This window comes from Nymphalis io, chromosome 11, assembly GCF_905147045.1.
Source record: "Nymphalis io chromosome 11, ilAglIoxx1.1, whole genome shotgun sequence".
Lineage (NCBI taxonomy): Eukaryota > Metazoa > Arthropoda > Insecta > Lepidoptera > Nymphalidae > Nymphalis > Nymphalis io.
Window position 1 is genome coordinate 2,879,974 of NC_065898.1, and position 17,130 is coordinate 2,897,103.

At 33.0% G+C, this 17,130-nt stretch overlaps 1 protein-coding gene across 1 annotated transcript; it reads left to right on the top strand.

Moving 5' to 3' along the window:
• Positions 1–208: 208 nt before the first annotated feature.
• Positions 209–15,593, top strand: LOC126771644 (solute carrier family 25 member 16-like). Its single transcript, XM_050491648.1, has 6 exons — positions 209–670; positions 886–1,112; positions 11,408–11,596; positions 12,486–12,642; positions 13,319–13,460; positions 15,280–15,593. Exons 1-6 carry the CDS (start codon positions 607–609, stop codon positions 15,455–15,457), a joined length of 957 nt encoding a protein of 318 aa, XP_050347605.1. The 5' UTR covers positions 209–606; the 3' UTR covers positions 15,458–15,593.
• The last annotated feature ends 1,537 nt before the right edge of the window (positions 15,594–17,130 follow it).

Below are 17,130 nucleotides of genomic sequence, written 5' to 3' on the forward strand. Positions count from 1 at the left end.
TATGAGAAATTAAAGTTTCTGGAGATCGAATAATAATTCAATATAATTCTGGGAATTCATAGAATATCAAATAATAAAAAAATAATCATAGACCTCAAATGTTAATCTGCTTAAATTTAAGCCACTCTGATGACATACTCTGTATAATGATAATGACCGGTGTCGCTGATGCAAATGTCTCATGTCAGTTAAGAAAGTATTATCAGTTTTGGTTAGTCAGTGTCAGACGAACGTCAGCGTTTCAAGTAGATAGTACGACCGAAGATAATTATAATAATGTAAACGAAAACTATTAAGCTATAATTTTCCCTGTAAGAAAATCGATCTAGGTATATGTTAATAAGTGAAATTTGTCGGTTGTTATTTTTATTTTGAATTTATATTCATAAATAAATTTAAATTTGGTGACATCGTTGTTAGTCAAACAAAGAAAGTTTTGTTTGCAAATCTGAGGTGAAAGTGAGTTTAATATGTTGCGTTCCAAATCGTGAAGACATGTTCCTCGTCTATCGTCCATACTGTGTTGATTAATCTGGTACCTCCAATTAAGGTGGGCAGGTCAAGTGTAACTTTGTCGTTTTCCTTGTGTCTAATAACACTTTGAAGATGAGTCTCACGATGGAACCCAAAAGTGACCTAGAATTTATACTCAAAAATTTATTAGCTGGTGGTAAGTATCTTCCTATTTTTTATTCATTTATATTCTCAATGCTACTATTTTTCTAAGTATAGATGTTTCAAATATTTAAATTAAAAATAAATTAAAAATGGTAGTGAATTTTATAAAGTAATGAAAAAATACTCAATAGTTCTCATTGAGTATTTTGTGTATTATATATATAATACTATTTATTAACCATTGTAATATATTTATCCTTAAACCAGGTGTAGCAGGTATGTGCGCAAAAACTACAGTTGCTCCATTAGACCGTATCAAGATACTGTTACAAGCACAGTCAACGCACTACAAACATCATGGTGTGCTTGGAGGACTTATGGCTATTGTGAAACAAGAATCATTAATTGCATTGTATAAAGGAAATGGTGCTCAGATGGTCCGAATATTCCCATATGCAGCAACTCAGTTTACTAGCTTTGAAATTTATAAAAAGGTAAGAATTTGTTCCTTATTATCAATTAATTAATCATTTAAATTATTTAAAACTAATTTATTATTCAGTCAAAGTCAAAAATCTTTATTCAATATGGAAGTGTTACACTTACTTATTGATTGTCATAAATCTACCACCGTTTGGAAATAAACACCTCAGACCTTAGAAGAACTGACAAAAGAAACTCATTCTTGAATTGTGTTTGTTTTAAATATATACTGTTGTTAAGTAGGTGCTCATTGTAAGTGTCTACTTCAATACACTCTCAAATCATTACTATTCAAGATTAAGATAAGTATAAAGCTACAATATTATCTGTACAGTTTTTATCAAGAATATAATAATTATTTAATCTATTTAGATTATTATAAATTATGAAATTTAATCCCATTTAAAATAATTGCAAATTGAATAATGAAGTCTTTTTCTTATTGTTTATCAGTGAACAATCCAAGATTAGACTCAGATTTGTAGAGTTATGATTACTTGAAGGTAAAGTGGTTAGTGCTTCTTCTGACCTTTTACAATTGATCCTCCATTTCCATTCTTTTAATGCATAGAAGAAAGGTTTTAAGAGATGAGTAGCCAATATTCGTGTAAACTGATAGGCTTTCTTCATATTATTTTTTAGCTCTATTGCAGATTTTTACTACAATTAGGTGTTAGTGTGCCCCATAATTGACGGATGTTATTTTTTTACCACCATAAGTCCAAAAGCCAATGTTTTCGTATATTCAATCTGTCAACCATGAATGACTCTCATTTAACAAATATTGAAGCTTATTCCAGTAATAAACTTCTTACTTGAAACTTAATTACTAATAAAGTAGGCTATGATGTCAAAATCCCAGCTCCATCAAACATGACCATAAGGACCTTGTTGCTGTAGTCATTCCTAACCTTTAGCAAGCCTTTTTATCGCTGCCTGAAACATGGTGCTGTTGCGCGGTTAGCGCTACCCAGGCGTCATCACTATGGTGGTTCTTGAAAGCACAGGATTCATGACATTCTCTTTAGTCAGGACACTCGTTTTTTGGGAGGATGAAACGTTAACAATTTTTAGTTTCATAATGCCGTAAGTCCATTGAACCCCAACATTTACAAACGACAACCTGAGTTTTTGAAGCAAACCTAATTGAAAAAAAACACCTTATACTTTAATATATATTATTCAAGACTCGTAGTAGAGAAAACCATTCTAACAGTGCTATGGATATACTGACCTTTATTTGAGTGCAATTAATCGCCGATATCACATTACACCCTAAGGCCCAACCCACCTACAAAATGCTCGTGCGTGCGTGTCCTCCTTTATTGACAAAGTAACACTTTGTCAGAATGTCTCGATGACTGTTGTTACATTTTATAGTTTATTTATATGACGCGTTTCGATTTCTGATAAACGCGCAGGGAAGATTTACTCGCGTCTAAAACGTGTCCCTAATGATATCGCCCTTACTGCCAACTATTGAACTATTGCTTTGGCTTTGCACCAAAAAAGTCAATACAATATTAAGGCAAAATTAATAACCAACTCATTAAATAACGAGTCATAACATCTGGCAACGTGCATAAATAAAATGTAATCATTTTATTTAATAAATATATAATAATATTAATGTCCTCCAGACCGATTTCAACCACGGCGGCCAATCTCAAGAGAGATTAGCCAACTGCGCAGGACATATTATAGTGCACAAGTGTGTGCGCTCTCTATTCCCTAACTCTCATAATACGATAGGACGGCAATCCGACATGACCGTAAAGAGTTCAGGCACAGGACCAACGGCTTTGCGTGCTTTCCGAAGCAATGGTGTGTACACACTTCCAACTCACAAACTCCGGGCTGCTACTGAGAATTTTCGACAGAAAACCCCAATAACTTTTTATTAGCCACTAGACTAACGAGGCAGTCATTTTGTTTATTACTACTATATAACGTATAATTAAAAAATGTATTCAATCAAAATGCCAATATATTTTTATTTTAATAACACTATAAAAGTGACGATGTCGAATAACGAAGAACGATGTGAAATATGCTACTGATCAGCGGGCAGTACTAATCTGTCAAATTCATAATCTTACAATGTATTTATGCACATGTCTTAGAAATAAAATTTACTGTCTATTAATCATTAATCGAAATTTTATACCACTTTTTATCGATTCAATCTCAATAAATTTGCGAGTATAATACTTTATTTTCTTACTTAATACTGTGTACTAGTTTGTGTTTATTATTTTTCACATCTATGAACATAAACTGGATAACTACATAAAAGGAACATTTAAACTAAAAAAAAAAACAATAATTTAAAAGAAATGGACAAACCAAACAACAGATAATATAAAACGACAAAAAAGGTAAGTGATGATAATCTTCTAATAATATAGTTAACGATTTAAAATCGTGAGGCCCTTATTAAGAAGATATATATACTTTTCGCAAATACCTATATCCGAGATTAGATCACATTATTCTTAAAGCTTTTTTTAACAACACATATCTCTTTTAGTTACAACGACAATCATCGCAGTTACTCGTTTTCATTTCTTTCTAGTAAAAACTAGAAAGAAATGAAAACGAGTAACTGCGTAGTTACTACTGTGTTTTTACTGGCTCTTCTAAGATCCATAATTCGATTGAGTATATGTATTCTGTAATGACAAACTCAAAATTTGACGTAGAAATCGATCGTAGAATGTCAAAAAAAGTGTTACGCGGCACCGGAATATCACAATGATAATATTTTAAGGATGCACGCTTTGAAATAGCGTGTATTCGTAAACTGGTTTTCAAAATTTAACGAACGTGGGGTATGAAGTTTCTAAAAGAAAAGTTTTGTAATAAATTAAAAATAAATCACCGTTTATCCAGTTGAGTAGAAGCTTCGTACAGTTCTTTATGAATAGTATCTATTAACTATATTTTTTTATGTATTTACTTTCAATGTTTTAGGTACAGTTTAATACATGACGCGCGTAATGTAAAGGCGCGGCGAATTTCTTGTTTTTTTGTTTTAATTGCTTTCCTTTAAAATTCAACTTCATCGGATCATTCCTTTCGATTCTTATAATCATCAAGATCAATAAATAGCATAATATATGTCATTGCTTAATGATATTTGATAATATAAATGAAATTTATATGTAAATATAAATTATTAATATGTAAAAATACTTATGTCTGAATATTAACACTATCAACTTTATCGGTTAAATGAGGTTAGTAATTACATTATTTTTTATTGAAAAAGAAAACACGACTATCTTTTTTTATATTTGAATTATTATTTATCTGTAGTTGAATGAATATTCAGACGGCATCGATTGCTTACTGTAGTGCTTGGGCCTTCAGTCTTGTAAAATATTGCGTTTTTTTTTAGGAAAGAAACGATATAGATAAACCTAAAAAGCAAAATCTTATAGATGCAAAATTTGAGCCAAAGTGTTAGAATCGTTATGTATTAAATACAAGAATTGCTCATTTTTTATAAGTTTACGGTTCTTATAATATACATTCAACAGGACTGAATGTGGCCGAACGTATCGCTAACGTCACGGTTCTGCGTATAACAGTTAACGTCTACATATGTTTTACATTTTTAAACGTACTATGTATCATGTATAACTATGTTGACTATTTTATACATAGTATAATTGAAATTAATGTTACAATAACTCGATATTTCAATCTTTAAATGTAATATATAATTAGGCGAGCGTTATTTTGTAATGCCTAACTGAAGAAACTGCTAAATCAATATACAACCTTGGCCAAAAGTATTAGGCACCCCAATTTTTGCCTTAAAATAATGAATAAAAACAATCTCTTAGTTCTAAACATATTTATTACTGTTTAATTATTACAAAAGGAATATAAAAAACTTAAAACTTAGTTGGTCCACCCTTGGATTTGATTACAGCACTGATTCTGTCGGGCATACAGCGTACAAGATCAGTACATTCCTGCATTGTGATGGCATGCCATTCCTGCACTAACGCATTTTCTAAAGCCGTTTTTGATGTGATGTTGTGCTCTTTGATCTTCCGCTTTAAAATGCCCCAAAGATGCTCAATTGGATTGAGATCTGGGGACTGGGAAAGCCAATCAAGTAGGTAGATGTAATTTTCGGCAAACCAACGCATCGTAGTCGCCGACTTATGACAAGGTGCGTTGTCTTGCTGGAATACGACTCTGTCTAAATTGGTGTCACCGTAAATACTCGTTAGCGAAGGCTTAAGTGCAGTTTCTAGTACTTCTATGTACTTTTCGCTGTTCATGCGACCTTCGCAAACAAACATTTCTCCAACACCATCAGCTGCCATGCAGCCCCAGATCATTATGCTGCCTCCTCCGTGCTTTACAGTGGGTACGACGCAGTCTGGATGGTATTCTTCCCCGACACGTCGCCTCACGAAGGTGACACCTGGTGTTCCAAATACCTGTAGGCGAAAGAAAAATTTTTTTTTTTTTAAATGGTCTTAACTTTCACGATTGAAGTGAAAAAAATAAGTGATCATTCTTATTTATAACAAAAGCAGTAAAATAGGCTTACCTCAAAGTTTGATTCGTCAGACCATACCACATTGGACCAATCTTCCTCTGTAAAATGTTTGTGTCGTAGAGCCCACTCGTAACGTTTTCTTTTGTTGGCTACTGAAATCCAGGGCTTCTTCCTGGCTTTGCATCCTTTTAGGCCCGCTTCTCCAAGTCTTCTTCTGGCTGTCCGAGCACTTATCGGCTTTCCGGCCTCTTCGGACAAGGCAGCAGCAAGCTCCGAGGAAGTTTTCTTCCGATTTTTTATTGACTCGCGTACTCATTTTCTATCTTCGCGCTTCGTAGTTATTCGTTTTCTGCCTGTTCTGGGTTTATTAGAGTGAGAACCAGTCTGGGCAAATCGTTTTATTGCAGATTGCACCGCGCAACGCGAACATTTCACCAATTTGGCGATTTCCTTTTGCGACTTCCCGTTTTCATGGAGCAGTTGTATTTTTATACGATTTTCTAAAGAAATTTCACTTCTTTTCGGCATTTTTGAGTAAATTAGGAGTCAACGTAATCGCGTAAATGGAAATTGCAGCTTGTTCACTTGTCAGAGTTCCGAACACAAGTGACTAAACTTTCACTGAGATGATCGCAAAAATATCAAATCCTTTGTTCTCGGTCGCCACGTGTTTTATGACCTTTACAAATAGCCGCTTGCTGTTCTAAGAAATTATTTACCACCCCGGCGCGTCATCTAAGATAAGCACTTATTCATTGTTCGATTAGTAAACAAGCTTTGAGCATTTTTTTGGGGTGCCTAATACTTTTGGCCAAGGCTGTACATATATAAAACTTATACATATAGAAGATACAGATCGTTTCGGTGAAGGTTTTAGTATATAATATTATTATATAATATTTGACGGGACGAGCATTTGAATTTTATGTACATACAAATTACTATTAACATAATATAAATTTGATGAATAATGTATTCTTTGTATTACTATGCTACGATAAGAAAGGTGTCATTTTGTTTAACAGAAACTAAGAAAATAATACCATATAAATTTTATATCTTTTTGCGAAGATGACCACAGACTATCCGGCGACCTATTCACTGGATTTAGTTCCTATTTTAAATTTTAAAAATATATGTAAATGTATTTTTTTCTGTTATAACGTAAACTTTCCACTAAACACATAGCGTGGTGCCGTAAGTACGACTTAGCAGTTTATTAAACATCAACAAACTATGAAGACATTAAACAAAATGAAATGTGTAACGCCATTTTAATAATTTCCTTAAAAAAATATATTATTCGTCTGAGTAATTGAAATGCTTTAATAAAAATTCTCCTTACGTCTTACAGACGATAGTACAATTTCTTAACTGTTTCATTATACGCGAAGGCAAGTCTTAGTGAGTACCCGACTCTGAGTATTATATTTTTATTACCATATACAAAAATGTAAAGTTAAACGTTCGAGAATAAGATACGGATTTTATAGAATAATATTTAAATATTTTTATGTTTGCAGCGACTTCAAAATGTAGAAAATATTTATTTTTTACGTTTCAGTTACTTGTTTCTTAGTTAAACTCGTATTCAATTAAATCTTTTTTAGTATATTTAAATACGTTTTAAAATACACTTGTTATTTTTATTTATTTTTGGCAACAGCAGGTGTATGTATGTATTGTATATTGTATAGTATGTATGCATTAATTTAATGATTTTTTGGAAGAACACTGGCAATAATCAGCTTGAAGCCAATAACCGCCAAAACAAATGTTTGTGTGAGGAAATCGAAATCGCGATAAAAGGTCGATTCGTTAACGCGCCAAATTGATAAGATCCTCAACGCCTTTAAATCTTTGTCGTCCGTTTGACTATTTATGGAGACGCTAAAGCACTGATGTCAAACTAAATTGAATAACTGATAAGGTCCACGAAATAAAATAAAAATCTATGAGCAAAAAAACTAAAATGGATTACTTTTTTTTTTTTATATTACATGAAAATCGTAATTATGACCTTAAATTTTCAGCCCATCGCCTTTAATACTTTTTTATTCAATACTTAATATATATGGCACTTATAAATCATATCTCGGAATGAAATGCTTTTTTTTACTAATACGAAGCCTGGTCGGGCAACATACGTAAAATAATATATTGCTTAAGAATTTCTAAATCGTTCGCCATATTGGAATGTCATGAATGTTTGTAAATTGCATGATTTTGCTTGTGGCATACTAACACGATTCTTAAAGCGCGATACATGGCGTCGTCAACGCCATGCCGGTTTTGATCCGGAAATCTCTTCATTTCCAATAAGGGAAACTCGAATTAAACTGTAATTATCAGTATCTTTTATTGTTATATAATATTTAAATGTAAACAGTTTGTTATCCAGAAATATTTAAGTATTGTCTTCTTAGAAATCATTGTTTGAGATTAATTAATGGATCAAGTTGACCTAGATTATAAAGTATGCATTTTTGTTTCAATCAAAGTAGCCCACCGCCTTACTTATAAACGTGTTTATTTAAACAATGCTTTCTCTCTTTCTGACATCTTTTGAATGTCAGAAAGAGAGAGAGAAATGTCAAAACAATATTTGACAAGGAGACGCAGCATTGTTTAACAAATCCACTCGTATACAAAATTTATAAGTAAACCTATTAGATTAATCTGTAGTCATGTAATGTATACAAAAAAAATTAGTGTCGTGCTTCATATAAATAAAATAGTGTGTTGTACAAATTATTTTCAATATTAAAAAAGCCAACATGGCCTAAGTTTAGGACATGTGAATTTCAAATCCGGGTAAATAACACTGAACTATTATGTGCTTAATATATGTTTATAATCCATCTCATCACCGTAAACAAACTGGCATGTGTGGGATGAAAATCTGCCACACGTGAAATAACCGCATCGGAGCAGCGTGGCGGAAAGAGCTCGTATATCTTCTCAAGGAAAGGGCTTAGTAGTTCACAATTTTACTTTTAAAAAATATTGCTCTTTTTTTCTTGCGTGCGGATTAGAAACTATACATTTGTAATCCCGTCATAGTAACGTTTAGAGATTTTGTACAACAGTATTATCACGATTGCCTCATACGGTAGAACGTATCATAATATTTATTGTCCGTGTTGGAGTTATTATATGTACATATATATAACAGGACAAAGTAACAAGTAACGATATGTAAACAATATCGCTTAGAATTTGCTAAGATATTTAAATATGTTAAAATATTATCACTATAAACTGAAATGCTTAATTTACTATTTATTATACATAACTAGCTGCTTCGCGCGATTTCATCCGGGTTAAACGTTCCGTCCCCATGATGACGTATAATATAGCCTATAAACATTTCTCAATATATACAATAATATATTATTGACTGTCTCGTTGGTCTAGTCGCTTGATGTAAGGCCGCAACCCCGGAGGTCCTGGCTTCAATTCCCAGGTCGGGCCAATAAAAAATTATTGGGTTTTTCTGTCAGAAAAATTCTCAGTAGCATCCCGGAGTCTGGAAGTTGGCAGTGTGTACACTCCCGTGTCTCGGAAAGTACGTAAAGCCGTTGGTCCTGCGCCTGAACTCTTTCCGATCGTGTCGGATTGCCGTCCCATCGGATTATGAGAGTGAGGGAAGAGAGAGTGCACCTGTGTTTGCGCACACACTTGTGCACTATAGGTAATATCTCCTGCGCAGTTGGCTAATCTCTCTCGAGATTGGCCGCCGTGACCGAAATCGGACTGGAGGACATTATTATTATTTAATATATTATTATTATATTTCTAACTGGTAGTTTCTTGAGATTGTCGTAATGAAACAAACTCACTCACTGGCTTTAGTATCATCTATATCAATATCCGATTTCTCTTGTTGTTTTTCTTATCTTATTATCATTAGATATTTCGATATAGTTCTATAATTGCGAATTTTAGAATTCGGATGTTAAAAACTAAATCTTATATTAATTATTCTACTCTCGATTATTAACGTGCTACTTTCTGGTTCGCGCTCATGCGAACGAAACAAATGCGACGCTAAATCATTCATTTACAGATAGTAGTATAAATATTATTATTATTTTCATAATTTCTAAATATAAACTTCTGATTACAAATCGCAGAGATAACTCTACGGGCAAATCCTAATTATCGTCAAATCCTTACTAATATTATAAATGCGAAAGTGAGTTTGTTTGTTTGTTACGCTTTCACGTCTTAACTACTCACTGACCTTGAATTTTTGCATACACGCTCTCAAGGCTTAAGAAAATTATATAGACTAATACGGGCGGGCGGGGTGGCTAATATAAAAAAACACGTTGATATAAAAAAAGGTTAGTCTATATATATTATATTATCGGCGGAGATGCCCTCATATAGACTCTCATCTCTCAGCCGAAAGACGTCCACTGCTGGACAAAGGCCACCCCCCAAGGATTTCCATTTTGGCCGGTCTTGCGCTGCCCGCATCCAACGGCTTCCCGCGACTCTTTCTTTGATATGACTCTTTCTATGACATATAGACCAATCAAACCTTACTCAACGCCGTTCCCATCCTCATACGAGTGCGGAAACTGGTTATAGAATATTTTAACGACCAAGCACAGAAAATTATTTAATAGCTAATTCGCAATATATGCAAATAAACGCAGAAAATCTGAAATGAAATAACAAACTAAGCTATAAGCAAAACTACTCTACGGAAATACTTAAGATTGCCTACATATTATTGAGTATTTGCCTTGTTAGTAAAAATTTAAAAAATATTGCCCGTCAAAACTTCATCAAAATGATAGATAAGGCTGATGAACCATAAAATAAGGTTTTCGACAATAGTCTGTAATCAATCTCGCATTTGAATTGATCGCTGACACGTCGTCGAAGTCATTCTTTGTTGAACGAGTACGAGACTTGAATATAATATGTACAATGGATATATCACTGTTTGTAAAATACGACTACAATAATAGTCCGTAACGCTTTAAAATAAGGACTATATTTCTCTGTATTCATTAACCAGGTCGTTCATTGTAAATACATTACAATTTTAACCTGAACGCTGTGATTAAAACTGAGATACTTCTCATTTAAATTCCTTACGTATTTTATCCTCCTAATAGCTCCTTCGGCTTTGTCAGCACACTATAATGTATAGTGATTTGTTGATCTTCTTGAAGGGTCGTTTTCTGTCATAGGTTTCTCAGGATGTTATAAATACAGCTGTTTAGACGATTTTGATGAATTTTTTTTTGTCTTCATTTTCCCTCCTTTCTTGAGAAAGGAAGGAAGGAGAGGAAGCTACCTGAGCTAGAAGGTAGGTAGTTTTTTGAAAATGGTGCTTTTTTTTCAGGAAACACTTATATAGATTTTTTTTTTTATAGAATAGGAAGGTGGACGAGCATATGGGCCACCTGATGGTAAGTGGTCACCAAACGCCCTTAGACATTGGCATTCTAAGAAATGTCAACCATCGCTTATAGCCAATGCGCCACCAACCTTGGGAACTAAGATTTTATGTCCCTTGTGCCTGTAATTACACTGGCTCACTCACCCTTCAAACCGGAACACAACAATATCAAGTATTGCAGTTTTGCGGTAGAATATCTGATGAGATAAAATATAGATAAACTTAAATAGCAAAACCTTATTTTAAATACAATTTTGATCCAAATCGCTTTAGCCGTTTACATGAAATAAACTAATATGTAATTGTAATATACATCAAGTATTTATATAATATTTTTAACGAGCTGTCTATACTTGTTGCAGTATTTGAGCGGTCTGAGTGTACCACTAGTTCAGCACGGTGACAAATTCGTAGCGGGCGCGGGCGCCGGCGTGACGGCGGTCACGCTCACGTACCCACTGGACACGATTCGAGCGAGACTCGCCTTCCAAGTGACAGGCGAACATCGATACACCGGGATCGTACACGCGGCCACAACAATATTTAAAACGGTAAGTAATTGCATAACGAACTGAGACTGCTTCGTATGTCAATTGAGCTGCAAATCCCTGCAATCCAATGCAGGATTTTTCTGTCGAAAATTCTCATTACCTCCCTGAAATCGGGAAGTTGGAAGTGTGTGCACTTCCGTGCCTTGGAAAGCACGTAAAACCGTTGGTCCTGCGCCTGAACTCTTTCCGGTCGTGTTGGATTGCCGTCCCATCGGATTATGAGAGTTAGGGAATAGAGAGTGCAACTGTGTTTGCGCACACACTTGTGCACTATAATAGCTCCTGCGTAGTTGGCTAATCTCTCTTGAGATTGGCCGCCGTGGCCGAAATCGGTCTGGAGGACATTATACTAATAAATGAGGTGACGCCTTACTGAAAAAACTACCAAACCAATGTACATAAAATTTATATCAGAAGGGCGCGGCACCTTCTGATATAAGTTTTAAGGAAGATTTTAGGAAATAATGTTATAACATATGTGGCAGCGCTTCGCAATTTCACCCGCATTAGACTATTGACCATGCAGCCGCCACTGTTAGGAGTTAAGGTATCATGTCCTTTGTATTTGTAGTTACACTGGCTCACTTACCGATCAAACAGCAACTCAACGATACTAATTATTGTTGTTTGGCTCTAGAGATGATGAGTGGGTGGGCCCTACCTAGACGAGGTCGCATAAAGCCATATGACCAAGTTAATAACAAAGACGGATACTTGCGTAGAAAGTAATGGTGAAATATAAAAGTTTCAATCAAAAAAGTTTAATTCGAAAAATATCTAGCGTCCGTAAGCAAAACTAATACATTTGTAAATATAATAACCGACCTTTAAAAGCACTGTGCGAATTTTACTTTAATTATATTGTTAAAACTAAATGACCGTTTTTCAGGAAGGTGGTATTCGCGCACTGTACCGCGGCTTCGTACCTACCATGGTAGGCATGGTACCGTACGCTGGATTCAGTTTCTACTGCTTCGAGTCGCTCAAGTTTTTCTGTATGAAATATCTGCCTAGCACGCTGTGTCGCAAATGCGAGAGGAATACAGGTAAAAATATTAAAATTAATTTTTGAAGTGTAAACATCTGACACAGTACACTAAATGAGACTTCAAGCGTCACACGAGGAAGCGTAAGATTTCGAGCGTCAAATGACGTCAGCGTGCGTGCGTAATGTGAGCGTGAGATCGGTACGCGATCACACCTGTTTACACATCAATTCTTGTGAATACCTTGGCTCTCACACCATTATAAACGAAATCATATAAGATAGCGCGAACACAATAAAATTATTTGTTGTTAATGAGTATTGCAGTAATTAAAATGTTCTATCAATTATTTAAAAGTGATTCATAAAAAATATTTCTATATTTGAAATGACATATTTTACAAAATTGACATAATTTAAAAAAAAAAGTATAACGGATCATTCGATTGTAAACTATCGTAGTGTAAGGACCAATTATCATAAAACTAAAAAACTCTTACATTAAACCGCTATGGAGACTAAACCATCAATAGTACATAGGATATATATAGTTTTTAAATTATTTGAGATTTAACGTTACAAAATGAAATCAATATATTACAGTCGATCCAATTTAGAAATATTTATTCTTATCTATACTTAATATATTATATAATATTAGAATACGCCCTTAAATGTTTATTACACACAACGTGTTACTTTTTTTTATGATTTCATCTTTATGATAATTTTTACAGGCGGTCTGGTGTTAACAGTCCCCGGCAAGCTAGTATGTGGCGGGCTGGCGGGCGCAGTCGCGCAATCCGTGTCCTACCCGCTGGACGTGACACGACGACGTATGCAGCTCGCCTGCATGCATCCAAGTACCGCAAAGTTCGGGTGAGACACGCACACAAACATGAAAAATGTCATGTAATTTCATGTGTTCACAAAATTCGTATATACACACTATGCACGCACACCAATGCGCATTTATTATTAATGTTTACACATAGAGCCGTTTCCAATCACAAGAGGGGTAAAGACAAATAAACAACTATGACATTGAATATTCGCGATGTAATTGGTCAACATCTTGAATAATCTATGAAATTCATTATTGATTCGCAAATAAATGGCGTTTTGAATGTCGACGAAGTTGTTATCTGAACTTTGGAATTGTTCTGAATCTGTGCTAAAAATAGACGTTCCACTTGAATGAATTTTAGGTACTTTTATTTTTGATTTTCATAAATGATCTTTATGCTAACAGTATAAATAAAAAAATTTATTTGCATTTCTTTGAAATTTAACGAAATAAAATAATTACGACGATGTAAATAATAAGTTCTCTCTGAATTCATACACATACTATGAATACTTATAAGTACGTCATAATCTATTTAAAATAGATCCGATGGTGTAACGGCACGGTACGGTAACGGTAACGGTAACGGTAACCGCCTGTATATATCCCACTGTCCCACAAGGTTTGGAACTTATTCCATCATACTTCTCCAATGCGGGTTCGTGCCACACATGTGGCAAAATTTCAGTGAAATTAGACACATGCAGGTTTAGACAAAAGCACGAGATAAATTATAATTACAAATTAAGCACATGAAAAACTTCACTGGGGCTTGAACCCACGGTCATCGGTTAAGATTCACGCGTTCTTACCACTGGGTCATTTCGGCTATTGATGCTGATTTCGATGGTGTAGTTTCCTTAAATATATTTATTATGAAAACTTCTAATGATGTCAAATATTTCTGCATATTAACTTATAGTAAATTATTAAATAAGTTGTCTCATTAGTATAAATATACAGGTGTCATGTCTTATGTATATTCATTATCTTTATATATATTGTCTTTACTAACTACAACTTGCACTAACTTATTTACTTTATGTAGAATAATAATAACCTTATTTTCTTATTGCATATTTCTTGCACTGGTGTTGGCAACACTAATAGAAGGTTGGTATTTAATTTTTTTATTTAAAAAAAAGATAGTGTTACAATTACTTAATTATTTTAATTGTTATTTATTAGTAACGTTGCATATTATCGACTTTTATGTCTATGTATGTTATATTTTTATATAGATATTGTAGGAAATCACTGATATACAATAATATTATTTTTTATGACTTTTTTCCTTTTCTTAGTATATATTTGTGTATTCTTATTATTAAGGGCCTTAATAAAGCTCGCCAGTTATAAAGTTCACACTATTAATACAAGGAATCAGCCTGAAGTTCTTTGATACCAGACAAAACAGGCTCCCAGAAAATGTTCCGAAATGATCAGTTTTAAATTAAATAAATTAACGTTGCTATACAAAGATTATTATTAAAAAAGTGACTATAAAAGATGGCACATCTTGCAATATAGAGCCATCGCTTCCGATTTCATATAAATTATAAACAAGAATTTTGATAATATATATGTCACAAGATTCTTGAACTCAGTTTTTTATCCACTCAAAGATATTAATGAGAATTATGGATAGCAAAATACGCACTAATATAAAACACTTATTATTATTATATTAGTAAATAATAATTATACATAAAAAATAAACTCGGATTTCAAATTAAACTAACAAGCAATAAAATATTTTAATGCAGGACATGCTAGGACATTATTTTATTACCTATTCATTTTATATTTATGGTGATCAGATTTTTTAATAATTAATATAAAATTTACCAGCACGGGTATGGTGAAAACTCTGACGCTGATATACCAAGATAACGGTATAGTGAAAGGCCTGTATCGAGGCATGACGATCAACTACATCCGCGCCATACCCATGGTGGCCACATCCTTCTCCACCTACGAGCTCATGAAACAACTCCTTCACCTCGATACGGGGATGAAGCTGTCATAGACGAGACTTCTAGCAACGGTATAAACATAACATAGTATGTTAAAATTTATACAAACTAGTTAAATATTAAGAATATTTTGAGACATAAATGAAATTAAGTGTAAATTAAATTATAAATAAAATGTTTTATTATGTTTCGAGTAGTTTTGCTTTGTTTTTTTTTTATTTAATGTAAATTTTTTTTTGTTATTAATGTGAATATGTTTTAATTATATATAAATTAACTAATAACAAAATACATTGAAATTTCATTAAAAAACTGTAGGAACAAAATGATGAATTAAAGGAATTTTTCAATCATTCATCAATTTATAATACTTAACTATTTTTTTGTCACTGTATTGGTTTTAGCTTTATAGCCTGAAGTCGTGTTTAATATGTAATGGACTGCGGATATCATTTAACAAAATAAGAAACTGCTTCAACACTTTTTTTATAAAAAAAAGTGGCCATTTTATTATTAATTTGACCATAGACAGCAGCTTTTCTTATTTCTTAATAAAAATGCTACAATTTGTATTAAATTAGATAATTAACAATCATGCGAGAATAATTTAATTCCGTAATTGATAGCTTTGATCAGATTTATTTTAAGCAATTAAAAAAAACTATTGTGTTTTATTTTTTGTAAACTGACAATAAACACTAATAAATAATTTCTTTGTAGGTTATAATGCGTGCTCATTATAATACACCTTGATTATTGACTGTCAAGTCTTTATTATATTTTAGGATAGTCACCTACACTATCCGTACCTCTTGTATTATGAATATAAACAGAGGCTAGAACTTGTCAAGCTACAATTATATTTCAGTAATGTTTATTATGTAAGAATTTATTTTTGTATTGTTTCTGTTTTTGACAAGATATTCAATATATAACTATATCATATGATCATTAATTATTATCTTATGACTCGAAAAATGATATTGACCTCGAAAAAATACAAATTCCGTATTTTCGTCTTGCTTATTAAACAAATAATCGAATAAAAAAAGGTAAAATAAACTGTGTAATTTCGTGTACGTAAATGAAATATATACACTTGTTATTTATTACATTATATCTGATAACGATGTTATGTCTTAGATAAAGCATAAATTTATTAGAATTTAACAACTGCCTTTCCAGTATTACCGATAAGCAAAGTAACAGCCTATAAATGTCCCACAGCTGGGCTAATATCTCCTCTCCCTTTTGATCAGAAGGTTTGGAGCTTTCTCAGTGCTCCAGCACTTCTCCAATACGGGTTGAATCGGCAAAGTGAAATGTTAACTATGTAAAATATATTAGGAAATTTTAAATAAAAACGATTTTTCTTGCAAAGGCATGTATACCAAGAATATTATTATTATAGTTTTAGTCGATTAAAGTTTGCTATTTCGATTAGTTATCTTGTTGCTGTATTTTTTACCACTTAGTCAAAATTATAATATTTGTGGGATAAAAATAAAAATGACACTGAAAATATATTAAAAATATACTAAATATTTAATGTCTAATGGTTAAGCACAAGGATAAAGGTATTTATATTAATAGTTAAGGGCTGGGCATACGTAAAAAGAAAAAACACAATATGGAAGTAACGTAAAAAAAATCCAAAAGATGCGTTGTTTTGCTCTCTATTTACCGTGTTTTTCATTTCCGAAAAAATTTGAGTCATGATGTTTCA

What these genes read in the sequence shown, in the direction of transcription:
- LOC126771644 (XM_050491648.1), top strand. Translation starts at nt 607, where the DNA reads ATGAGTCTCACGATGGAACCCAAAAGTGACCTAGAATTTATACTCAAA. An exon ending in CCACAACAATATTTAAAACG is followed by an intron (nt 11,597 to 12,485) that starts GTAAGTAATTGC and finishes ACCGTTTTTCAG; the next exon opens with GAAGGTGGTATTCGCGCACT. An exon ending in CAAATGCGAGAGGAATACAG is followed by an intron (nt 12,643 to 13,318) that starts GTAAAAATATTA and finishes TAATTTTTACAG; the next exon opens with GCGGTCTGGTGTTAACAGTC.